Raw genomic sequence first — 27,100 nt, 5'->3', positions numbered from 1 at the left:
TTATAGAAATGAATATGTACAAACGTGCAGAGAGGAAAAGAGAAAATATGAAAAAGATGTCATAGAAAAGTGTAAAGATCAACCAAAACTATTCTACAGATATGTAAACAACAAACTGAAAAACAAACAAGATTTGGAGAAATTAAGACAACGAGGAGTTGAATACACAGAGGAAATGGCAGAAATTATGAACAAACATTTTAAATCAGTGTTTACAAGGGAGAACATACAACCTGAAGAGATCGAATGGAAAGAGAAAGTCCCCCCTATGAAAGAAATAGAAGTAACAAAGAATGAAATATTGACACACTTGAGTAATCTTGATGTCAGAAAATCACATGGACCAGATGAAATAGCAAACTGGATTTTGAAAGAATGCAGGAATGAACTGACAGCCATAATACATAGCATAATAAACAGTTCCTTGAAAGAAGGTAAAGTTCCAGAAGATTGGAAAAAAGCAAATATAGTACCTATATATAAAGGAGGAAATAAAGAAGACCCTAACAACTATAGGCCAGTCTCTCTAACAAGTACAATAGCAAAAATTTGTGAAAGAATTGTCAAAAATTGGAAAAGAAAAAACAACGTGCTCAATCCAAGGCAACTTGGATTCAGACAAGGACGATCATGCGTCACCAATTTAATATGTTTCTATTCAAGACTAATAGATATAATACAAGAAAGAGATGGATGGGCTGATTGTGCATTTCTAGACCTAAAAAAAGCTTTTGACAAAGTACCACATAAGAAGTTGCTTAAGAAATTAGAAACTGAAGGAGGAATACAGGGCAAACTGCTAAATTGGATGGAAGACTTTTTGCAAGAAAGAAAAATGAGAGTAGTGATAAGAGATCAACACTCAAAATGGGATGAAGTAATAAGCGGTGTTCCACAAGGAACAGTTCTGGCCCCAATAATATTTGCTATATATATTAATGATATGGATGAAGGAATTGAAAGATATATGAGCTTTTTTGCAGATGATGCAAAACTATTGAAAAAAGTGAACACGGAAGAAGATTGTGAATCACTACAAAGAGATCTAAATAAAGTACAGGAATGGAGTAGGAAGTGGGAGATGGAGTTCAATACAAAAAAGTGTAGTATAATGGAATTTGGAAAAAGTAAAAACAGAATAACAGGATCATATAAATTGGGAGAAGAAGGAATAAAAAAAAGTAGAAAATGAGAAGGACCTGGGAGTCATTGTTATGAATAATATGTCACCTGAAAAACATATAAATAAGATTTTTGGAGAAACCTATAATTTAATAAGAACAATCAAAGTGGCATTTACATACCTGGATGAAGAAATGGTGAAGAAAATTCTAATCACTCTGATAAGACCAAGATTGGAATATGCAGCAACGATATGGTCACCAAGTGCAAAAAAAAAAAAAATGCATAAAAAAACTTGAAAGAATACAAAGAGCAATTACAAAATTGGCACCAACACTTTCAAAACTATCATATGAAGAGAGACTAGCAAAACTTGAACTACAGACACTAGAGCAAAGAAGAGAGAGAGGAGATTTGATAGCTATTTACAGAATCATGAAATGCATAGAAATTACTGATAGAGAGAATCTGATAAAATGGGATGACAGAAATACAAGAGGACATGGAAAGAAGAAAAAAAAAAGACAGCTATAGAAGAGATGTGAAAAAGAACAGCTTTCCTCACAGAGTAATAGACAGTTGGAACAAGTTAGATGAGAAAGTGGTGTGTGCAAAAACAATACATGAATTTAAAAATAGTTTAGATAAAATGAGATATGAAGATGGGACCCCACGAGCATAGCTCCCCTTCCCGTAAAATACAACTAGGTAAATACAACTAGGTAAATACACGTATATATATACACATATATATATACGTATATATATACAATATATATATATATATATATATCTATATACATATATATATACATGTATATATACATAAATATATATATATATATATATATATATATATACATATACACACATATATATATATGTACATATATATACATATATATATATATATATATATACATATATATGTATATATATATATACATATATAAATATATATATATATGTATATATATATATATACTGGTAGCTATATGTTAGTTATGGACAGAATCACTGTTCAGCTACAGCTATACTAAGTGACAGAAACCAGCATACACACATAACATACAGTACATACGCGTACCAAAAGGAGCTCTATGTATGGAGCCATTTGTTGATCCTTTTATCATAACTCCTTGTGAATGAGAATTATTATGAAAGGTGAAAAATGCATGTGGATGTAGACGTAGATATTATACTGTATGGTTTCATCATGTTTGAGACTTAAAGTTTTAATTTTCTTGTAGTTGGAGTTTGTAGTTGTCAATAAGTTCTTTTGTGTGGTAATCCTGGTCCCTCTTATTTCCTCAGTGGATCCGCGGCATTCCTTTATGACTTCGTGTGTGCATCACATCCTGTTAAACTATATGACGTCGCCTAGGCATGACGTCACCAAGCTGAATGACGTTGGTTCTCTCAAGAACGTACAGAAACGTACACTTGACATTGGCCTATGGGCTTCCAAAGCTGCTATATTTTCCGGAATATATTTAAAAATAATTGTCTAAGTTTTTCGTAACTTTCCAAGTGGAAGAAAACGAGGCAGGGAGAATGCAGATTACAAAATAAAAGAAAAGACGTGCCCACTCGAGCGAATTGTCAGTTTGCCTCGACCACGACGGTTCGTAGGGGATATGAGTCACGGGGTATTTCGGGGCAAGCAGCAGGCTTGACTCATTGCGGGGTAATCGCGGGGGTATATTGACATTTCGGTAACTTATAGGGGGTTTGGTAATTATTTGTCTTTTTCAATCCTTATTGGATCGCACATCGTGTGCCTGTGGAATACGATTGATTACGTACATATTTTCTAGAAATGTTAGGAATTGTGCATAATGTAATGTAATCCGCTACCAAGTTTCAAGTCTTGTATACAATTTTCACCATGACTACTATAACATCGTTTCGTGCAATATATGTCAAAACTTAGTTAGATTTTCACTTGTAATGAAAAATATGTACATATGTAAACAAATTTACATTGACTTCTTAACTGAATAGTTAATCGTTTAGTGGGAAAATTATTTAGCCTTCGAACAGATATGGAATCAGATGAATGTAACTGACGTATTGGAAAACTATATGTCATGCTTTGTCTTTCTGGTCTAATACGAATTTCCTCGTTTGGAAATTAGTGATATCAATCGTGAAATGTATCTAATTATTTAATTATTCTCGGCAGTTATTTTTATAAGAAATTAAATAATCGTGATCATGAGGCGCGAAATTAATCAGGGATCACAAAAATGAAAGATCTTCATTGAGAATTGCTCAATATGAATATAAAATATATTACATATCCTTTCGTTTTCTTGAACTATAACAAAGTATAACAGGTAGTGTTGTATCATACAGTACGTATAGATAAGGCATAAGCTGCGCATCCGATATTCACTTGTTGAATCGGTTGGCTGATGGGAGTGACGTCACGCATTCTTCCCCCATTACGCCAAGGTGTGGTCACGTCAGCCATTTTAGTTTCAGCACACCCGTTGGTAGTGAACGTTTTGACAAAATTGTAAGTACAATAGGTCGAAAATCATATTTCGTATATGGTAGAAGTGAAGCATAAGCTTACTGGCGTTGGTGTGTAGTGATAAAAGTTGTGGGGAAAGTGTACTGGCAGGGGTGGGAGTTCTTGAAATTAACGTAAGTCCGCTTTGGATAACCGTCCTCCAACTAACCTGTTGGACGGATTTGTTACGAGGCGGTATTTAAACGAGTAGCTCCAATATTTTACTATCGTCATAAACTTTGGCATTGATTTTAAGGAAGCTTGTCACATATATATTGACACTCTGTAAGGAAGGGCATGTTTTATGGTGTTTTGGTGATTTGTGTTTGTGGTGGTGGAGGGGGGAGTGGGAGATGACTTGGCCGCACCCACTACAGCATCGATGATTTCTTGATCATCTTCAGTCATTCCTCATATGTTCAACTACCTGCTTCAATCTGTAGTTAACATTACGAAACAGGGAGGCCAACATTTTGTGTGGATATCGAGAAAGGCAGTGGTAAAACCCAACCCGAATTTGGCTTAATTTTTAGTGCGGAGTTGTTGATGACAGTGGTCAGTGTCATGGTGGAATCTTGGTGTTCAGGGTTCAACGTCTAATGTGTTCTTGAAGATTCAGATGGTGCAGCAACTTCAACATATATTATGTAAAGGGGTTTTTGGTGTCAGGTGTATGAAGTTTAGATGATGCAACCTATCGAATCGTATGACGAACTGTAACTTACTATTGTTGCCAGCATTATTTCAATTCTTGTAGCAAGATTTTCAAGTAGTAATTAGGTTATGATAGTGTGCATCCTGAAGGTAAGGTACAGATTGTTTATTGGGGTGTGCACCAAAATTCTGGTTACTAAAACATGAACATCTTTTGCGTACAGTACAAGTAGGTTATTCTGTAAAAGTTGGTGCTGAACATAATCATTGAGGGTAAATTTCCAGAATCATGCAAGCATAGCATGACCATGGAACTTCCAATAGCTTTGAACTTAACTAAATATAACCATTTCGTAGAATTAATATTTCAAATACAGAAAATTATATTAAGGAAGTGCACACCTATGTGATATATCCATACAAAATTAAATTGATTTAGTAGATAAAATACATCAGTATAATGTATATATTTTTGGTAAAATTACATTTCCGGACAATGCAACATACAACCTCCAGAAATATTTTTTCCTATTGATTTTGATGGGTGGGTTTTTCAACAAATCTAGCATTTGTTATTGGTGGAAATGACTTGTTTTTTATGGAGATCTAATCTTTTCAAAGATAAAAAACAAAAACTAGTAATTTCCAACAACTACATATGTCAGAATTGTTGAAATGCATAAAATGTATAAGAAATTTTTTCTGGAAGCCAGTTATCAAAAACTATGCACATTAGATTATTGGAAAAATGAAAAAACAAGAAGAAAAAATATTTCTGGAGGGGGGCCACTGAAACTTGTAGCAACCCATCAATCACTGAAGATGCTATCATAAAAGTTTGTATACTTAACCTAACCAAGCCTGACCATACCAACTAAACATAAACTTAACCTAATTAAACCAAACCAACCTAACCTAATCTAACCCTCGACTGTCCCCAACCCCCTTTGCTTTGTTCCCTATCTAGGACCCCCAATCCTAGCGAATTCTCGGCCGTTTCCTACCGGTACCTGTTTATTGCCAGCTGGTGGATGGTCAGGAGTATCAGGCGATGACCTATCTCTTAATGGCAAGTCTGGATTATCATCAGAGGTATCAACATGGTATTATGGGTGATCTTCCTGTCAATTTCTGTGAGGCTTGTAAAGGTTACCAGCAGCAGCCATAATTGAATGAACACAGAATCTCACAATTTGGGCATTCCATGGTGGATGGAAGAACACCATGTGATTTTTGGATATTCCAGTGCATTCTAGATATTGGAGTAGGAATTGTACACAAATATCCAATAATTGTAAAGACAGCCAGGACACAAAATTGACATGACTGCCATAGCCCAGATTCAAACAGAGTGTGAATCGCCTCACTTTACCAACCGCTGTGTGGGATGTTTGAAATGATTATCGCTAATTGACTACAGCAAATGTGTGTCTCGACACTAATTGGTTGTGAGGTCATGATTGAGTGGTACATGCATCTGGTAAACAAACAAATACACAGGAGTGATTTGAAGACATGTAGGCAGTCCTAGGTGGAAGAATCCCCAATTTTTCCAATTTGAATTAAATCCATTATCTTGTTTATTATTGGTTTGCACTATATGAAGCAAGTTCAAATTGTTTGTAGTGATAGGGTCTCGGATGATAGTCAAAAATGTGCTACAACGTACAGAAATGCAATTATACCTGTTTTTCTTGGCAGAAATAGATAACGGAAAAATTTGCTAAAAGCAAATACTGTACATGACTGAATGGAGCTGCACTGATAGGTTCTAGGTGTTATGTTGTCACTGTCAGTTTGATGATGGCAATGGCTGCCCTATGCACACCTAATTAATACACCATTTGGATGCCAAAAGCAGCTATCATTGTCCATGACAATGACCCTGATGACATCTAGTATTATAGGTACTGCATTACTAAATGCACATTAGGCTATATTAGATTATATATATATATACATACACACACATACAAATGCACACTGACACTATATAGCAGTAGAAAATTTATATTATTTTTGTAATTTATAATACATCAATGTAATAAATATTTTTCTTGGCAGAAATCAATAACAGGAAACATTGGTAAAAGCTATGCATAAATGAACGAAGTCATGCTGATTACTTTAGACATCTTTGTTTTGATAAATTCAGGGGATGAAGACGACAATGACCCTGATGATCTCTAGAATTACAGTTGCTGCATTACTAATTTCAGGTTAGGTAACTAGGTTAGAATAGATGAATTTATCATACTTTAATTTTTTTGACCTACCAAAACAAAAATGGCGTCTCAAGCAGTCGCAGCAGCTACGTTTATGTATAGCTTTTAGCAATTTTTTCTGTAATTGATTTCCACCAAGAATAACATATATTATGTTGTATTATATACAAAATTATTAATTTCCTATTGCTGTATTGTATTTGTGCAGTTCTAAAAATTTACCAGAATAATATATCAATCTTTTTCGTAGACTTCTGCAACTATTAAAACAATGTCTGAAGGCCCTTTTGTGAGAAAAATATTCCATTGATGTATTATAATTTACAAAAGTAATATTTAATTTTCTATTGCTGTATTGTTTAGGTGTGCCCTTCCTTAAACTTACCAAAAAAAAGGAAAAGAAAAAGGTGTGTAATACCCACAAGAACACCAGAACTCTTGTTTTTAATGCTCGTCCCTAACTTATGTGATCAAAATTATGATACATAGATAATTATGTAAATGAGTTCCACATCCATGTGATCTTGAAATGGAGATTTTTTCAGAACTGCAGGACCCATTATAAGATCATTTGAAAGACTGAAAAAGCTATTTTATGAATAGCAAGCAAAACAAAATTATAGGTTCAGCAGTACATCTTTTATGACCATGCTCATGAATACTGCCATAATTCCCTAATACCTTGTGAAGTTGCATACAATATATGGTGTGGGAGGTGAGATGTGTCATCAGTTTCATGTAGGAAGGCATCCAACTATCTCTTGAATAATTCAACTGTCCAGAAAGTGGTGTTCTTCAGGTAGTTAGGGAAGCTATTGAAAAGTTTGGTGGGGCAGCTCTGGTGAAGGAGTTTGCTTGAGGTGATGTAAAACTGGAAGATTGCAAACTTCTCAAAATTTGCCTATTTCCCTCACTAAGGAGGTGGTGGTGAGGATCCTATGCCAGGATGTGCATAGCTGTGGCTTGGCCATCACCATTGCTCTTTGTCCTTTGCCCTTGGACTTTTTGGGCATATAACGGTCACCACTGGGAGATGGAGATGACTGCAGGATTCATTCCTACAACAAAGCAAATTCAAGACCTGTATGTTTTCAATTCTGCCACCAGTGTACCCCCGTACCAAGTCAGGTTATAACGTCAAATCTCTCACATAGGCAGAACAGCAACTACAAAAGAGCTACAATATATACAGTATATATATTGACAACCTGAAAATGTGGCCAAGACAAACGGCATCATATGACTAACCCAGTAGCTACTATTTCCATTTAAATTGTTGCAGCAAGATTTTCAAATAGTACTTAGTTTATGACAGTGTGCATCCTGAAAGCAAGTTACAAATTGTTTATCAGGATCTGTACCAAGATTCATGTTACTAAAATGTTGATATCTTTTACGATGTTAATAGCTACTCCCAAAATCATTGACATTGCTAAACCCACACCATCGTGAAACAAAGAAACCCAGAACAGGTTGGTTAAATAGCCAACTTCTACAAAAAAAAAATATATAAATTGTCCTTTAGCCCATATGTGAAGTACTAAGTAAAAACAAACTAGAAACTAAACTTAGCCAGCACAGCAACTGCAGAAGAGCTACATAAAAACAAAATATTTTTTGACACCCTGGAAGTGTGGCTGAGACAAAACCGTATCATGTAACTGACCCAGTAACTATTGTTGCCAGCATTATTTAAATACTTGCTGCAAGGTTTTCAAATAGTCGTCAGTATATGAAGTGCCTGAAGGTAAGGTACAGATTATTTACTACGGTCTATCAAGATTCTTGCGAGTAGAACACTGATATCTTTAGTTTACGTTACAAGTAGCTTCCCCAAAATCATTCGTGACACATAGCTAAACCCAAACCACCATGAAGCAAAGAAACCATGAATAGACAGGTTACATAGCCAAGTTCTATTACAGGAAAGAAAGAAAAAAATAGTCCTTACTTTTGGTATACTTGCATCCTTTAGTCCATACATAAGTACCAGTCAGTAAAGACAAACTAGAAATATACATTTTTCTTGAGAAAAAAATCAGTAACAGAAAAAGTTGCTAAAATCTATACATAAAGTAAAGTAGCTCCTGTGACCGCTTGACATGCCATCTTTGTTTTGGTAGATGTGGAAGTCAAAGAAATTAAAGTATGATAAATTAGTCTGTTCTAACCTGACTTACCAACCTAACCTATCCTGCATTTAGTAATGTGGTACCTGTAATTCAAGAGGTCGTCAGGGTCGTCATCATCTTCGACCTCTGAATCTATTATAACAAAGATGGCGTCTCAAGGAGTGGCCATGACTTTGTTCATTTGTGTTTTGCTTTTAGCAACATTTTCTGTTATTGATTTCTGGCAAAAGTATATAAATTACATTGGTGTATTATAATTTAGAAAATATTTAATTTTCTAATGCCATATAGCATAGGTGTGCTCTTCTTAAAATACCATTCTAAGAATAATAACCAGATGCTTTAGATCCATCCCAGTACAATATGTATGTGCATATTCCTAAGGACAGTCCAATGAACTACCTGTACAGGGACACATCACTGTTGAGCAGTGTCATATTGAATACCTGACCGAATAGACCTGAAAATGCAAGGGCACTAGGCTGGGAGTGAGTCTTGGAACACCATTGCAACATCTACAAGACCAGGCAATAACCATAATTTCCCTTCTCGCCAAGTCAACAACAGATCATATCTTAATGCTTAGTGTTCATGTGGAATGCAATGAGTTTCAATGGGTTTCTTGTAGTTTCTTGAATTCAAGAAGGCATTTGACTGCATCATTGGAGTGCTCTTATATCTTCTGCAGATCTATAGCCTTACTGTAATGATTATTGACTTGATATCTGGTTTATATTTTGTAATATAGTGCTGTAAAGTTTGGAGATGGTGTCTAGCTTCTATACTGTTAATGCATGAGTGAGGCAAGGGTGTATCCTCACCCCAACACTTTTCAGCATCTGCATGGACTGGGTATTGGACAGAATTGTCTCACTGTCATTGCAGAGCATCCATTGGTACCACCAATGTCACTTTGTGTTTGCTGATGAAGCTGTCTTTCATGGGGAGATGTTGGAAGTCCTGGTAGCCCATGAATGGCTGCACAGGGAGGCGAGAGTGCTTGGACTTGAGATCTTCTGAACCAAGAATAAGGTCCTGGAGTTTGGGGGCTTACTGATGACAGTTCAGTCAGTTGATTCTTGTGGCGAGAACATAGAAGTCTTGGAAAGTTTTACATACCTTGGTAGCGTAGTGCCTAACAGTACCGGTAATGCTTGAAAAATTGGGATTGCCCATGATGTTATGGATTCACTCAACCAGAGTATGTGGTGCTGTCATTATTTATGCTGGAGGACAAAGATTCAAATCAAGTCACTTATGCTCTCTGTCTTGCTGCATGGCTGAGACATGGACATACAATGCTAACTTGAAGAGGCATCACAATGTCTTTGGTACTAAGTGCCTCCAGAAAATCATGGAACATCAGTAGAATGACTTTGTATCAAACTAGAGACTGTACTGTGAGACCTGGTCTAAGCCAGTTACCAGTATAATTTGTAAATGTCAACTCTGGCTATATAGGCATGTGACACGTTTCCATGATGTTGATCCTAGTCGCAGGTTTGTCCCTACAAGAGACATCTCCCGATGGAGATGATGATGAGGATGCCTACAGAATTTATGGCTTGGGCAAATTTATTGAACCTGTTGAAATTTGTTTGGAATAGGAAGGGTGGTTGCATGGAAGCTTGCCTGAAGAGACTTTGGACTGGCACTGGCATGTGAGGGAAGCAAAACACACCCTGGTGTATGCCCCCAGTTGATGATGACAGTGTTGCTCCACATGCAACCACTACTCGGAAGACACTTCATTCCACACTGGTTCATTTATTTATTTTAGTGATTGATTTTCCTACCTAGACAATGAACCAGTATTTCTTCTGGTTAATATTTAGTAAACTCTGGTCCTCAAGTTTTTGTGTATCATGACTTTTGCATCTACAACAAATTTGTACATAATTGATGCAAATTACTATTTTTGTGTATGTTTATGCAAGACAACACAGTTAGCTATCATCAACTCTCTTTCAAGACATGTCCCAAACATGTACTCTACTATAATTTTTACAAGGCATTCCAAACTTCCCTACTATCTTAAATACCCATGGATCACTTTTTCGCAAATTTTGTACTTTCAACTTAAGGGTGTGTATTATACACAGGTATTTGTAGACTTTGAGGGGGGAGGGGCATCAGCAAGGTGGGAGATGGAATGACGGAACAGCAGCTGATATTAGGCCAGCTTGACCATCCACCAAGCCACAGGAAAAGATAATCATCTACCACCAAAACTTTTTCCATGATACCATGGAGATTGTAATGCCATTAGGAGGATTATCAAGAAAGGAGCATTTCTCATCAATCAAGGGAGCAGTATTGATTTCTGAATATACTGCAAACCAAATTTAATTTGTTCCCTAATAAGAAACAGCAAGGTGCCCAGGACCTTTAGGAAGGCAATCACTAATGTAGTGTACAAATTTTCTTGCATGGAGGGCTACTGTGACTGCTCCATGTCGTACATTGGATGGACCTCCACTACCCTGAGACGCCAGCTGCATTACTATAGGAGCCAAGTGTCAATTTTCCAAAGCTATATTGATGAGCATGGCATGAAACCACCCTTTAAACAACTGATAAACCATACAGATATACTTCATAAATCATCTACCAATGGCCACAGATAGATATACAGAAGGCTGCAGACTTTATTGTCTTCAATAAGACCTCAGGCACAGCCCCAGTTTCCAGCTCACCACCAGAGGGATTTTGTCCACCATGGGGGGTTCATATCAAACTAGAGGCCAGAATAGTTACCAAAACAATGGCAAATTTTCTATGCATATATAATGTGACCCCAGTTTTGATCATTACTAATGGGCCTACTGTAGTTAAATATTGCAGTGCTGGGCATTATTATTTATTTATTTTTATTTATTTATTTATTTATTTTGCAAAGCCCTAAATGGTCAGAAAACTCCTTGAATATCAGACATTAATAATTACAGTATTTGGATATTATACTTTGCTTGCCTTCATACCTGGCTATGGCCTTGGGCTTGCTCCTATGTAGCCTAAGTGTAAATGAAGAATAATTTATTTAATTTTTCTGTCTCAAATGTATGTGCATCCCCATTCTCAAGTGTTTACATCACTGAGGTGTTGCCTTTCCAATGATAACCTTTTTATCAGGATTAGCAGTACATATTTGTCTTATCTGTAAAGAATATAAATCTAAAGTATGAATAAAGAGAGGAAGACTGAATAAGGAATACAACTGAAGCCATACAGTATAATGTATTCGACAAAAGGGGATGCTATTGGGAAAGCAAAGCCTAAGTGATGTAAATATGTGCATAAAAAAAGTGCATGCAAATTGAAGAAAAAATCAAACATTGTCAAGTCTTTATTTGTGTAAGGGTTTTTGTAGATTATAAGTAGTATACATAGTGAATAAAGTCCTGCTATTAATGTGGCAACAGAATGGAAGAATATGGGCTAAGGGAGACAGGTTAAAGGGATTCAGTGGTACTGTTAAGGTTAGTCAAAGTTACCGTGAGACTGTAGTCCTATCAGATAAGTTACAGCCACCAAAAATGCATGAACTGTAACATTCAAAAACATTACCTGTGTATAGTACAACCCCATATTTTGGGGGAGGAAAATTTGTCATAAAACCTCTCACAAAATGGGAGTATGCAACAGTATATATATATATATATATATATTTTCTGTTGCTGCACCATTTCGTAAATTATTTTTGGTGTAGGTCAAAACCAGCCTTACTAAGCATGGCACCTTCCACACTGCTTTCCTCGTCTTCAGTGTACAGGTGCTGCCATTAGAAAAGTCCGTCTTACACTTCGGAGCCATGATGAAGGGCAAACTGTTCCCAAAAAAGAAATGCAAACAATAGTGAATGATGAGGAGTAATCCAGAATGATGCTTTCTTCCTTGGTCTATCATTATATGACTGTATTCCTCCACTGTGCTCACCAACTAGTTCTTTGTTTTAAAAAAAAAAAGAAAAAATGGCAAAGGGGTATAGGTACAAGCACTGCCATTGTTGCAACCACGAAATGGCAAAAGTTGAGATAATCATGAACTGAGGACTCCCTGTATATGTAGGTCAGCATCCTACAGTCAGCTGAAGTGAAAGCAGACTTCCAGGCTGGTCTATAGTTGAAGCTTGAAGACCTAGACTGGCCAATAAACCCATCTCCTGAAACACTTTGGGGACACCTAAAGACTGACATCTAGCAGACATCTGAGGGAGTCCTCGGATATGCCACTAAGAAGAACAAAGATTGGTTCGATGAAAGTACCCAGGAGATTCAAGAACCCTGGCAATGAAGAGCTCCTCCCACCAGAACCACCTGGCTCAGCCATCTTGTCTTGAAAAAAAAAAAATGCCTTCTGTCTTGTATGCAGTGCAGACTTCAAGAGACACGGAACAAGTGATGGACCAACCTTGCAGAAAAAATTCAGCTTTGCGTAGACACTGTTGACTATAGGGAGTTCTACAATGCCCAAAAGGTATATGGCTTTATGTATCAGGTTCACAGTCCTTTGTGCAGTGTAAATGGCCAGGTGCTCCTCACAGACGAAACCTCCATTCTGAATCGCTGGTTTTAACATTTCCAGGCTCTCTTCAGCTCTGAGTGCACTGTCAAAGATTTAGCAATTGTCCACATTCTTCAGCACTACATAGTATTGACAGCAGAGCAAAGAACCGTTACATTTCTTGACCCATCCAAAGCATTTGACACTAAGCAGAAAAGGAATGTGGTGAATCATGGAACAACTGTTGGCCCCCCCAAGTTCCTCAGCATAGTTATATGGCCAAGTCAGACTCATCAGCGACCTTTCTGGGCCCTTCCCAATCATTAGCAGCGTGAAACAGGTTTGTGTTCTGGCACCAACTTCTCAGCATCTTCATCATGATCCTGAGGCAGGCTACTGAAGATATTGATGAGGAAGATGGTGTCTACATGTATCACACTGAAGGCAGCTTCTTCAATCTTAGGCATTTACAAGCCCACATGAAGACCCTGGAGCAACTGATGTGTGACCTCTGCTGATGATGCTGTTCTCCTTGCTTGTATGGAGAGAGCTCTGCAGCACTTGATGTTCTGTTTTGCAGAGGCTGGTCAGCTTTTTGGACTCGAGGTTAGCCTGAAATAGGCAGAAGTCTTGCACCTCAGGAAGAGTACTGCCCTCCTCAAATCACTATTTGCGAGATAGAATTAAAAACTTCATCACTTCACCTAAATGGGGTGCATCATAACATCAAATGCCAAGATTGACAAAGAGATCAATTACAGACTGGCCAGGGCAAACTGTACATTTTGCAGACAATACAATCGCTACATGGTAGAACATCTACACATGCCAAGAAATGTCAAAACAACACCCAAACATCAATATGACATACAATTACTCTCTTCCTCCACAACCATCTAATACTAGCCTCCAAAACCATCTAATACTAGCCTCCAAAACCATATCCTTAATCACATTACTGCTCCATCAACCAACTGCCATCCCTCTGAATCCTCTCCGCCCTGAGAGGATGGAGTCCACCTGGTCAGACTGGTGTGGCCACCATCCATCCCATTTAAATTACCAGAGGAGGCTGGATGACTGCATTGTAGATAACTGTCCAGGATGTAACACTTCACCCCATACTATACAATATGCAATGGAACTGCATTATACATAGTTATGCATGCTAACAACACAATAAATACTGGATTTTTCTGTATATATTGCTTTAGCAGATGCTACATATCTTAGTGATAGGCTCATTCAAGGGGGGGGGGGGTTAAAATGCCAGTGAATTATGGTAAATTATCAGAAAGTTCCCCATCTCACAATTCTTAAAGAGAATATATCTTTCTAGTAGATTTATGTGTTAACAAATTTGATGAGTTTCCATTACAAATTCCCTCACCCTCCCCAATTAACCTAACCAAAAATGACAACCTAATCAAACTTGACCTGACCTAACCTAACTGTAAATTACTCAACCAAACCTAAACTAATCTAACTTAAATCCACAAACTTTTTCAGAAATCACTAGTGTCATTTCTAGCAGTTTGGAATGCATGTTAGTGGTGCAGCGACTATAAACAAACTCTTGGCTGGATATCAGATACATCTTCAAATCCTTTACACTATCTTACATTGTTGATTGAAATCCCATACCAATATAAAAACAAGTGTGATTAAACAAATTATCAATCATTAAAATGGGGAATATTGGAATTTGTGTTTATTTTAATAAATTTTCACTTAATGTCTCTTGGTAGAGTATGGTATTTAGAAATAGCTCTGGGCTGTCTTTGCACTAATAAGGTGGATTTGGTCTAACACCCCCCACCCCCCAAATCATAGCTTTGTTGTATAACATGCTGGGCTATTTTTTTAAGTTTGATATTTAGTACAAACAAAATAATAATAATAAATCGATCAATCAATAAAATAAAGTTACAAGGTATACTCCAAAAATTATGGTACTCAGATTTGTGTGAAAAAACCTTTCCAACCTTGGCTTTCCTCAGGGAGACAGGACTGCTTGGCCAGACAGTTGAGGGAACAACAACAACAACAACTTCCTAACCTTTCAGTACTCTGCAGTGGGCAGATACTCTAGTGATAAGCAACAAGTTGTTTAATAGAAGGGCACACTGGTCTGAATGGGGTTTTGGTTGACGAAGACCCCAAAGAGGCTGGGGTCACCCATTCGGTGCTTGTACACCATACAATTCATTAGGTATCTGCCACTTCAAAATCAGTGTGTCGTTGTACTGTATTGAAAGTGGTTCTTGCAAATCTGTATTTTGTAGAATAGATTGAGTTGAACCTAAAAATTAGAATTTTACCATTTGTGTGTGTACAGATTGTTCTTAGAACATGAAATGTGTACTGCTAATGAATAGTTTATAGATTTTAACTACCCTTAGATTGTTTCTTCTTTATTCTTCTCTATCCATACTATATTTTTGGACAGATTGAGGAAAACCATAATCAAGTAGGAGGCTGGGATAATGGGCTCAAGACCAAGGGGTTTCGTCCTTTGTAGCTGTTCCTCTGCTGCTGAAGGTCTTTAAAAGTTGAGCAATTGAGCTACCTGACTGAAAAGATTTTGGTTGAATTTTTATTATTAATGAAACCCAGATTACTGTTAAAGCCAAAATAACCACTATTAACCTTACCAGCCATGTGGCATATTTTATTGGTTTTGTTCAGACCAACGTCAGTATTTTATCGAGGAATGGAACCCAGACTGAAGGGCAATGTTAATATAGATCACCCTTCATTCTGCAGTTGGCCTAACACCTAAATAAAATCATCTGACACAAGACAGAACAAAATCTACAAAGATTGTCACCTTGTAAGGGGTTAAGAATGCCCCATGTGAATGCACAATTCATGCATGCACAGATTTGACTGCATCTTTCAAGTGCATGAACATGGTACTGTGCACCTACGGTACATGCATGCAAATAATTAACCCCCATTCATCCCTCCTGAAGGGGAACCACAGCTGGATAAAATTTTGGAGACAGCCTGAATAAGATAATCAGTGGTATAGACGGGGTAAGCAAGACAGTTTTACCCTGTACTTGCTGAAGAGGTATTTTAGAGCTGAATGAAAGCCTGACATCAGCCAGACATTATATATTAATTGCATATAAGTATGGGAGAAATTGTGTGAAGATGTAGTTACCATTAGAATTATTTGGTATCATACATCGTGCTTGCATGCATTGCACTGGTATGCACCTGAAAGCATCTATAAATCATTAGCATGTGAATTAAGGTGTGCATGCATCTACCAGCACATAAATTTAAGCATTTTTACTTGTAAGTGTCACAGGAAGGTGTGCAGGTATAGATGCATTTGTTGTTTAATATTCATAGGAAATTGGGAATGAAATGGGATATTATGAAAATAAATACCATCTTAGAAATTAATGGAAATTTAGGAATAGTGTTGGGATTTTTAGATTTTATCATTCAGTTGTGAGGGCATCATTTTAATGAAGGTTATAGTAATCATTGGAAACCGGTGAATTATTGGGAAAGGTAACTTTAATGTGTGTAGGATGGGTAATAGTATTAATGAAGTAATGATTTATAAAGAAGTATTTATACAACTTGATAATTTACAGGTGTAATATTTTGTTGGTTGTACACTAATTAAAATAGCCATGAAATTATACTGCACTTCAGATTCTAGTTTTTTGCATGTATAGCCCATGCAAAGGGAAGGGAGACATGAGAAAGGGAACAAAGGGAGTGATTGAAAAAGAGCAGTATGGAACTAGGAGAGGAAAGGGGTACCTTGATGAACTTGAGGTAAGGTAGTTGTGGGAAATCAGGTATTCTTGAACAGGGCTAAGTTACATCTTGATGGTGAAAAACTACACGACATGTGAAATGCACCAAGCCAAAAATCTATGCACAAGTGTAAAAATAATGTATTTCATCAAATAACCAGCATTCTCAGGTACTTACCAGCTCTTTAATACTTTGTTGGACACATTTTTCTCCAGAGACACTACTGGAGATGTTAAGGGACAGACTATGCAAGGGATTGTGAATCTATACAGGGTCCATTTTGTTCCAAATATCCTTGATGGCTGCCTCTAGCTTGGAGATTTATGAAGTGTCTTGTTCATGTAACTTATGTTTCATGGGTGCCCAGAGGTTCTCAATGGGGTTTAAATCAGTTGAATTGCCTGGTCAGTCCTTTATATACTCCACATCACAGAATGCAAACCATTCCTTAATGATTTTGCAGTTTAGCATGGAGCACATCTTGCATGAAGACATTGAAATTATTAAAACAATACTCCAAATGACCAATTGGTAGTTCAAAACATTGGTTTGTATTCATCGTAACATTTTTTGGGAGTGTCACTATTGATCCCACACCATGGTAGCCAAATGAGCAATCCTGTGTGAATTTTGTATCCAAGGGATCACTGCTGAGAGAACAGTATACTTTTCCACAATACTTCCAGTCATAAATGTGGCTGCATGACTCCACATTACTAATTTCCAGTTGTACACATCCCACTGCAAGTATTTGGCAAAAAGTGACCCTGTTCTTTCAGTTTTGCTCGGATGATTGCAAGTGGTAATTGTCCTCCCATCAGTGATTCCTTGAACACAAAATTCACACAGAGGAAAGTAAAACATCCAAATTTACTAATGGTTTGGGGCTTATTTGGCTACTGTGGTGTGGGATTATTAGTAATACTCCCAAAAATGTTTGAATGAAAACCAATGTATTGAGCTTCAGAATGATTATTTGGAGTACTGTTTTTAATAATTGCAAAGCAGATGTTTTCATGGAGGATGGTGCTCCAAGCCATACAAACTCATTAAGGAATGGTTTGCATTCTGTGATGTGGAGTATATAAAGGATTGGACAAACAATTCTCTCTCTGCACCAAATAGGGGGCTCATGAAATATGTTGCATGAGTGAGACACTTCATCAATTCCCAAGCTTAAGGCAGCCAACAAGGATATTTGGAACTTGTATGGCTTCAGAGTCTTACAGCATCTATCCCTAAATGTCTCCAGGAATGTATAGAGGAAAGTTTGGCCAAGAAAGTACTACTGAGCTAGTAAGTCCCTGATGACTTGAGTAAATTGACCAATTTTACTCTCATGTCTTAAGTTTTTGGCCCAGGGTGTAGATCAAGACTCCCAAAAAAAGTGAGTTGAGCATAATCAGTCCTATCACTCCTTCCCATTTTGTTGCCTTTTGTGGCTCTCATGGGAATCACTGCGGTAAAACTTCTCTTCTCCCCCTGCCACAGGGTATACATGAGAAAAGAAAAGGTGTACTCAAAAGTAGTAAAGGACAGTTTCAAGGGAATGGGATAAAGGAAGGATAGTTGCAGTACAAAAGTAGTATCATTCCTCTAGGAGTAGAGATTTTACTCAAACATAGCCAAATGATGTGTGGCTTAGTTCGTAAGGGCACCCCAAGACAGTCCCTTAAGCATTAGCAGCATACTACTATGTGATTACTACTGCATAACATGCAGACAGTACTCCAGTATGGGATAAAGTGAGAGGAGAGTGAGGGGAAGAAAGGGAGCTGGCAGAGATAGAGCTGATCATAGATTATTGGGATGGTTTGGGTGCATGGAAATTCATGGAATGTTTGCAAAATATGGTGAGAGAAATGTATGAGAGGTACAAAGAAAAGCAAAAGTAAAGGTAAAGGAGGCAAAATGGAGAGCAGATGTTTAAAAATGGTGGTAAGAGTGTGACAAAATGTTGAAAATAACAGAAATACATTTTGGAAGGAAATTTAGAGAGGAAAGGGAGGCCAATTTAGTAGAGAAATGGTACAATATGCAAATGGAAGAGGTGACAGTAAGGGAAGACGGACAGAGTATTTTAGGGAGTTGCTGAATGTGAATGGGGATAGTGAAGGAGAGGTGGTTGCAGTGGTAGGCACTAAGAAAATGACAATGATGGATGAGGAGAATAGAGAAATAAGAAAAGACAAGGTGAAAACAGTTATTAAAATGATGAGTAGGTAAGGCACTCGAGATGGGTGGGCATCATGCAGAGTGAAAAAGGGAGGTACAGTGATGGAATGGCTAGTGAGGTTGTTTAATATTTGTGTAAAGGAGAATAGAGTGCTGGAGGAGTGGAAAAGGGGGCAATGTGATTGTAGTGGTTTCATAGGGATCAGTTTGTTGCATTGTTCAGAAGGCTTGTGGGATAGTTTTGATTGAGAGAATTAGGAGAGGAACAGAGGAAGTAGTTGGTGAGGAGCAGTGTAGTTTTAGGAAAGGTGGGGGATGTGTGGATCATAATTTTTTGGCAAGACAAATATGTGAGAAAGCTTGAAAAAAAATTTCCTTAATGGATTTGGAAAAGGCTTATGACAAGAATGCAGTATGGGATATTTTACAAATACATAGGATTGGAGGAAAGCTGTAAAGGGCAGTTGAATTTTTTTTATGAAAGAGCTTGTGATAGAATGGGAAATGGAAAGAGTGGGTGGTTTGAGGTAAAGATAGGACTTCACCAGGGATGTCATGTTGCCATGGCTGTTCAATATGCACATGGATGGGTTAAATTACTACAGGAATAAATGTAAGGGTAATGGGCAGGGGATTAGAGATGGTTGAAGGAAATGGAAAAAAGTGGGAGGTAAGCAGATTGTTTACTGACAACACTGAGCTTATTGTAGGATTAGAGGGGGGGATTAAGAATGTGATAGTTTTTTTGGAAGGCATGTGAGAGAGGAGAAAGTTGAAAGTAGGTGTGGGTAAAAGTAAGGTGATTAGATGTACAAGGGGAGAAGATGGCAGCAATTTGAAAGTGAGTATTAAAGGAGAGAGACTGGAGGAAGTGGATAGCTTTAGATACTTGGGGTTGCATGTGGCAGGAAATGGAGGAATGGAGCTGGAGGTAGATGTAGATTGAGAGAAGCAAGTAAGTGCCTGAGGGGAATTAAAAAGTGTATTGAGAAATGGACACTTGAATGGATGCTAAGAGGAGATTGTATGAAGTGGTGAGTGTGACAGCAGCACTGTAATAGGACAGACATGGAACATAAGAGGAAGAGTTTAAATGTGTTTGAGATGAAATGCCTGAGAAGTATGGTGTGGGTAACAAGGTTGGATAGAGAGAAACAGTGAGGAGGAGAGTGGGGGTAGAAAAGGAGATGGGAGATAGGGTTAAAAGAGTATTGGATTAGTAAAAGAGGTGTGGAAAACAGAGGTGGAAGGAGTGAACATGAGGGGGCGATGGAGGATGAGATGGATGGATGGGACAAAAGGGGCATTGGGAAAGAAGGGAATGTCTATTGGGGAAGGGAGGGAGAAGACAGAAGATAGGGGTGAGTGGAGAATGGCTGTATGGATGATTTGATGTGTGAAAGGGAGTGTTTGGGGGAGGGGGCATCAGGGAATGGTTATATGTAAATGATATTTTGATGCAGCCCAAAGGGATTTTTCAGTCTTCAATGTTTCTGCATGAGAGGACTGGGGGGGGGGGGTGCCAATTATTCAAATGAAGCAGCCTTGCTATGGATATATTGTGTCATTCTGCATTGCTTTTGACCCAGGGCAGTGGGAGGAATACAGGGATGACCTGTCATTCAGGAGGAGCCAAGATGAGAGATAGGGATGGGTGGGAGTGGAATTATGCCTTGGTATACATATGTATATGTGTGTGTGCATGTCACTTTGGCTATTTAATTAGGGCTGACATATTCCCCAGTGATGCTCATTTTCCTCCCCACGTAAAACAACAAAATTGTCAAATGTCCATCAAATGTGCTGTCCTTTGGTTATAAGTGTCTGAAATGTATGATTATGGCATTAATTTTCATGTTAAGTAGAAATTGAGATTTGCATGGATTGTCCTGGATTTTGTCACTTCTGTTCAAAAAAGTGCCATGAGAAAATAGGGAAGTTTGCTATTGTTGTTTACAGATTCTGCTTGTTTGTACCCATTGTACTTCAAAACACATGTAGCTACTCATATGAATGCGTAAGTTTTGTAAGACCTATCATTCAGTGGTTGATTTCACTAGACATATGCATACGAAAATATGCACCCATATGGGAATACACACAATAGTTTTTATACCTCTTTGGTCCATATAAACTGTATATTTACAACTTTGTGACAATTTATTTGGTACAATAGACATTACAAAAATAAGATTTATAACCTTTGGCCATGTTCTGGAAAGAACTTTTGAAATGCTTGATATGGGGTACAGTGAAGTCCATTATACCTTCTAGTTTTGTGTAGTTATGTCCTCACATTTTGTAATTTTATTTAACTGGTTTTACACCAATATTACCACCCATAGAAGTTGAAAAGGAAACTGTCTCAAGCCTCACTGTTTGGATCATCATCATTATAACTGTCCTCAATTTGTTCCTCGGTTTCTGAATCTTCAAAAGCCAAAATCTCGTCTATTTCCTCCTGTGTTACCTGCCTGTGTCCAAGGGAGCTGATCTTCTTTGTGTTGTCACTCATCTCTACAGTAATAATAAATCAAGAGTTCATGATAATACAGTACAGTTTTTGTTCTCCTAGTTCTGGTCACACACATTTTACATAGCATATATTATGTCATTCTTACTTCGTGTCATGCATATTTTCTTCTACACACTTCTATTACATCATTGTTAACTGTAACAATGGAACTTGAGAAAATGCGTAAAACTCGTAGGCAGGTTCATTTGTTTACACATATCAGCTGATCTGATGGTTGATGTTCAGTAATAAGCTGTCAATGACATAGATAACAAATTTCAAACATCACAACACCACAATATGTTTCTATTTGCACTCCATAGCCTCCATATTATGCTTATATGTTGTATTCATATCCTGAGTACATAAACTTGGTCACATTTGTATTGCATATCACACTATTTCTCCACATCTCAATACCATATTAAGGGTATTTTCTTCTACAGATAGTTTCTATCATTGCTAAAGCATACATAACTTGGCTAATACAGGGTGACCACAAAAAATGGGCCCCAACTTTCGATAGGCCATATATCTTAATTTTATGCAAGAATTGAATGAAACATTGGTGATAACTAGTTTGTGTTCAAAATATCATATCAAAACACAAGTTGTTAGATTTTCCTCTTTATTCTAGAGCATGTATTCGAGATGACCTCCATTTAACTGCATTTCTTGAGGTGCAGCACAAAGTTGCCCATGATGTCCTTACAAACTGACCAAGGAATGGCTCTGATCTCCCTGATGGCTTCTTTTAATTCCATGAGGGTCTCCATGCATACACACTGTCTTTAAGGTAGCCTCCAGAGAAAGAAATCTGGGAGGCTAAGGTCTAGGCTGTGAGGTGCCCACTCGAAATCAATCTTGAGATTGATCATATGGCTACCAAAGTTCTCTTTCAGCCAATCTCAGGACAGGTTTGAGGTGTGAGAGCTTACTCCATCATGCTGGAACCAAAACTTCCCATAAGCAACAGTTACAGGGTCTGCAGCTTACTCTTGAAAGTTTTGTGGACCTCAGCACACCACTCCTTGGTGACTGTCACCATTGGACCAGATTCCTCGATGAAGAATGGTTCAATGATGCCTCTGGCTCAGATTGCAGTTCATACAGTGCACTTCAGGTAGTGTAGGGGCTTGGTGGCTACCTCATTGGGTCTGGAGGTCCCCCCAGAAGACATTTGTCTTCGAATTTACCTTTCCTTCAATATGGAGAGGTCCAAAGAAGGTTAAAGAAAATTGGGGTCTCCTGGATCTTCTCCAGTATCTCTACTATCATAGCATTTCTCTGCTCCTTGTCTGAGGCTGTAAGGGTCTACTTCATCTGTATTCTAAATAGGTAGGCCTTTACATCCATTACTAGCACTCCTCCTAGTCTCACGGGATAAACCAAAGGACTCTACTGAACTGACTCTCTGTCACACTCTTGATCAGCTTTGCGGTACGCTGTATGCTTCCTGGAGTGTTCTGAATGGCTTGTACAGTTGTCTCCGAGTGCATTTAGGTTCTCCACTGTCCTATAGTTCTCAAAGTAGTCCACCCAGTCTTGAATTCTGCTTCAGGAGTGAGCTTTTTTATAGTCCAACTGATTCACAAAAGTGTCCTGCACTCTCTTGAACAAGCCTGTCTTGTAGTAATGTTTGACACGGTATATTCTTTGCTGGAGCTCCTATTAAGATCTAGTTGTGTTCATAGGCATTGCTTCTGTATATCCTACAAAATAATGAATGAATAAAGAATGTATCACTAAAAGTGTGTGTGTGTGTTTTTTTTTCTGTATTTTAAAAACAGCGAGTATAATCCAAGCCAAATGAGGTGCACAGTACTATGGGTACAATGATGTGTGACACTGCCCAGGTGGCCCAGCCTGTATACCCCCCATGCTTTATGGGTTTCTATGGTAATGGAGGGCGCATGGAGTATTACTGCCGAGTGGAGGGTTTGCTGACAAGTTGAGCTGCACATACGTGGGCAAGAATTTTAATTTGAGCATGTGGCAGCTTACGTGGATTTTTTGAAGGGTATTTTTGTGATTTAGGTAGCCATAGGGTTAAAACCTGTTGTGAGAAAGTTAATATTTACCTTTGGGTTGTTCCAGCCGCTTTGTAAGTTTGGAGGGATTTAATTTTGAGTTTGACAATTTTCACAGCACTGCATTATTATTATTTTATTTAAATTTTGAGAGAAATTCGCTAGTAACAGCGACATCAATCTGATAGGTTTAATTTGTGTAATTTTCCATTTTTCTTTTTGACTGTTGTTTATTATTATCTCTGATTATTTTGCTCAATTTTTGGTGAGGGGTGGAGGAATTTGTACAATTGCATCACTTTTTCTTTGTAGCCCCATGGAGTATGTCTTCAACTTGCCTTCTTGATGTTCACTACAATTTTATCCACAGGGGTGGGGACTGGTCTATGTTGAAGGTCTAGATTTCCATTGTCTATGTACTCTGTCTCTCTCTTAGATTGTGAATGTTGTTTTCAATATGTGTTGTATTTCTTTTCTAGTTCTATGGTAATCGTCATAAGGAAACAATCCGAGGAAAGGTTTGATATGATTTCCAGTGTTTTGTTTGTAGGAAGGTTGAGCACATTTTGATATCAAGGGATGTGCTTGTCAGTTATGTTGAAATGGTAGTCGTATGGGATTAATGTTAATTTTCTCTCTTCCTCTCTTTTCTTCCTCAGTTCTACAGTTTGTGTTTAGCCAAATTGGATGGTGTGCATTAAGATCACAAGTTATTAATGAGATCAATTGGAGATCAGGGGTGAAGCCATAGGGCATTTTGTGTAGTAGGTGATAGATATGTTTGAGTTGTAAGAAGTTTAAATATATATATGTATGTGTGTATGTATGTATGTATGTGTATACTGTTCTGTATTATTCCACCTTTGTATTGTATGTTGTCCTCTTTTTTGTGTAGCCATTGTGAGTAGTGTAACTTGTGGTAACAGTATTGTATCTTGGATTAGTGCTTTGTGGATGTTGTGTTCATGTAAGGGAAGCGGCTCCATGTGTTCAAGTAATCATTTGTATTATCTTTAAAACATGATCATTTTAGTATTTTTTTAGGTACAAGTGTATGAAAATAGTGGCTCCAGTTCATTGTGTATTGACTTGTGTTTGAAAATGTAGTGCATGTGAGGTGTTACTAAGATTGATGTGTGTTACATTTAATGTGTTTGTAGATTATAGGTTTTCTGCATGTGGCATGAGTATGTCCTAATTGGTTTGTACGCCACTAGATAATAGAGTGGAAGGGCAGGTGCCAGGGTATTGACCTTGTGTGGAAAAAAAATAAAATAAAGATGGAAAGATAATTTGAGAGGAATGAAAGGTGAATAGAGATTTTTTGGTCCCAATCCGGAGACCAAGTACCAGCCCCTTGGGGCTGCACCTCCTTGTGGAGGTGGTGTAATGACTAAACTGGCACAGGTCTTGGCTGGCTGTGAACCATTGGTGTTTTATCTGATCTGTGACCATCATCCACTTCCATTTCTGTGGGGTGACAATGAGCAAACCCATCACTGCAGTCCCTTGCCAGAGGGGAGATTGAATCTGTTTTAAGACAATTCAAAAGGACCACACTCGACTATGCCTCCATAGCATAGTCCACAACAGTGCAAAATAAACAAACTTTACAAACCATGTGAAATAAAGCAGAACAATAACAGGTTCACCAAAACCACCCCAATAGAATAATTGGAATTGGAAACTGAAAATCCTCCATGTAGGATAATATGTGCACATAACTGAAGTTTTGGAATGGGAAGCACTGTTCATGCCATGGACAGTAAATCACTTGAGTCTGTCTAGAATAAACAAAACAAACTTTGTCAGCATTATGCTGAAATAGTCTGATTAAACAACACAGCTAAGTAGATAGGATGTGAAACTGCTTATCTATGAGCAGTCATGGGAAACTGGATGGTTTAGAAGCATTCATCTGAAGTTATGTTTACTGGCAATCAACTGATTGGCTGTGTCCACATGGCAGAAGAGAAAAGAGAGACTCTTGGTCCAGAGTAGTGCAGTTCATGCAGGAAGAAAACTGTGCACCAAATTCGATCTGTTTAATCTGAATGGTCTAATTGAAAATTATTCATGATCCTGAAGTATGTGCCATTTTAAACCTGTATATTTATCCAAAGGCCTCTCTTCCCCTTATAAGGGAGGTAGCCAGCTAAGGCAAGCCCCCAGCCATCCCACTTCCATGTGTCACCTATTTTTGTCCCTTTTATCTTGGTCCCTGTGGATGAAGGGTCATCCCAGTCCCCTGCCCACCACCTGGGTCAGAAGAGACATCCCCAGCAGGGCCAGCTTTTTATTTTACTTAGCCACCTTCCCTCCTCATCTTATGGAAAAAGAGAAGAGGAGGAATCACTTTGGGCCACACCAATTTATAGTATTTTCACAAACATTTTCCACTTGCACCCATCTCTTGCCTTCCTCCTTTCCTACTCAATGTTGCCCTTTTACTTGAGGTTCCCTTCACTCCATTCATCCATTTCATTCTCTGCCCTCCCCATGAAGCTCACAACACTTCTGCCTTCCACTATTTTTATAGTCTTTCCTCATTCTTGCCATGTGCCCAAATCATCTGAGTATTCTTTCATCAACCCAGTCTTCCAGCTCTCTTTCCACCCTCACACTTCTCCCCACCTCATTTCTCTCATCAAAAACCCCAACACACTTCTGAATTTATTTATTTATTTATTTTTTATTTAATTTATTTATTTTTTCTCTTGCCTCCCATGAATTAAGTCTCCACCCTATATAGTGTAGTAGGAACAATCACCCTAGTACAATCTTCTCTGCATTGATCTCCAGATACATATTTCTCACAACTTTTAATTCCCCCTAGACAATTACTTGATTCCCTCTACATTTTACCTCCACCCCCACTCCATTCCCTGCTACATGTTACCCTATACACATAAAACTGTCCTCTTCCTGTAACCTATCTCCCTAAGACTTACTGCCACCCTTATCTCATGTACATCTCATCACTTTGGTTTTACATAATTTAGCTGTCACTAACTGCCTTAGATCCTTTGTCCCAGCTACAAACAGTGTCATCAGCAAACAACAACTGGCTCACCTCCCACTTCTCCAGTAATGTACCCATCACCCTCACATTTATCTCCTGGACCACCCCATCCATGTACACACTGAACAGCCATGACAAACGCAATCCTAGTGCAGCCTCACTTTCTCCATTCCCAAGTCTGCTATGCATGTTAAAGCTTTTGAGTACCCCAACAGCTTTTCCTCTATCCAATATATTGGCAATACCTCTCACAATGTCTTCTAGAACCATAAAGGCCCCCCCAAAAAATATTCATTACCTTGTCAGAAACTTCTTGCATATATGCCTTAAAACACAAAAGTTTGATCAGTTCACCCCTACTTTTCCTGAACCCACACTGTTCTCCAAATCCTCTTCATTAACACCCTCCCATATGTCTTTC

The 27,100-nt window shown here is 38.0% G+C and overlaps 1 protein-coding gene across 6 annotated transcripts in view; it reads left to right on the top strand.

Moving 5' to 3' along the window:
- The window catches only part of Rho1 (ras-like GTP-binding protein Rho1), a 73,656-nt gene that overhangs the window by 28,962 nt on the left and 17,594 nt on the right, over positions 1–27,100 (top strand). The window contains exons 1-2 of one of the 6 annotated variants that reach the window (XM_076183776.1): positions 3,597–3,643; positions 15,604–15,695. The exons of 2 other annotated variants lie outside the window; for them this stretch is intronic. In XM_076183776.1, coding sequence (XP_076039891.1) covers positions 15,641–15,695 — 55 coding nt within the window. In that variant the 5' untranslated portion in view covers positions 3,597–3,643; positions 15,604–15,640. Of the gene's footprint in view, positions 1–3,535; positions 3,644–4,244; positions 4,288–15,603; positions 15,696–27,100 lie in introns of those variants that run through there. 3 more of the 6 variants (XM_076183775.1, XM_076183773.1, XM_076183772.1) reach the window with 3 other exon arrangements.

Source organism: Oratosquilla oratoria, chromosome 4 (assembly GCF_046742065.1).
Source record: "Oratosquilla oratoria isolate Oo_2021 chromosome 4, ASM4674206v1, whole genome shotgun sequence".
Lineage (NCBI taxonomy): Eukaryota > Metazoa > Arthropoda > Malacostraca > Stomatopoda > Squillidae > Oratosquilla > Oratosquilla oratoria.
The sequence above is the reverse complement of the archived record's forward strand: the minus strand, read 5'-3'. Positions and strand labels throughout refer to the sequence as shown.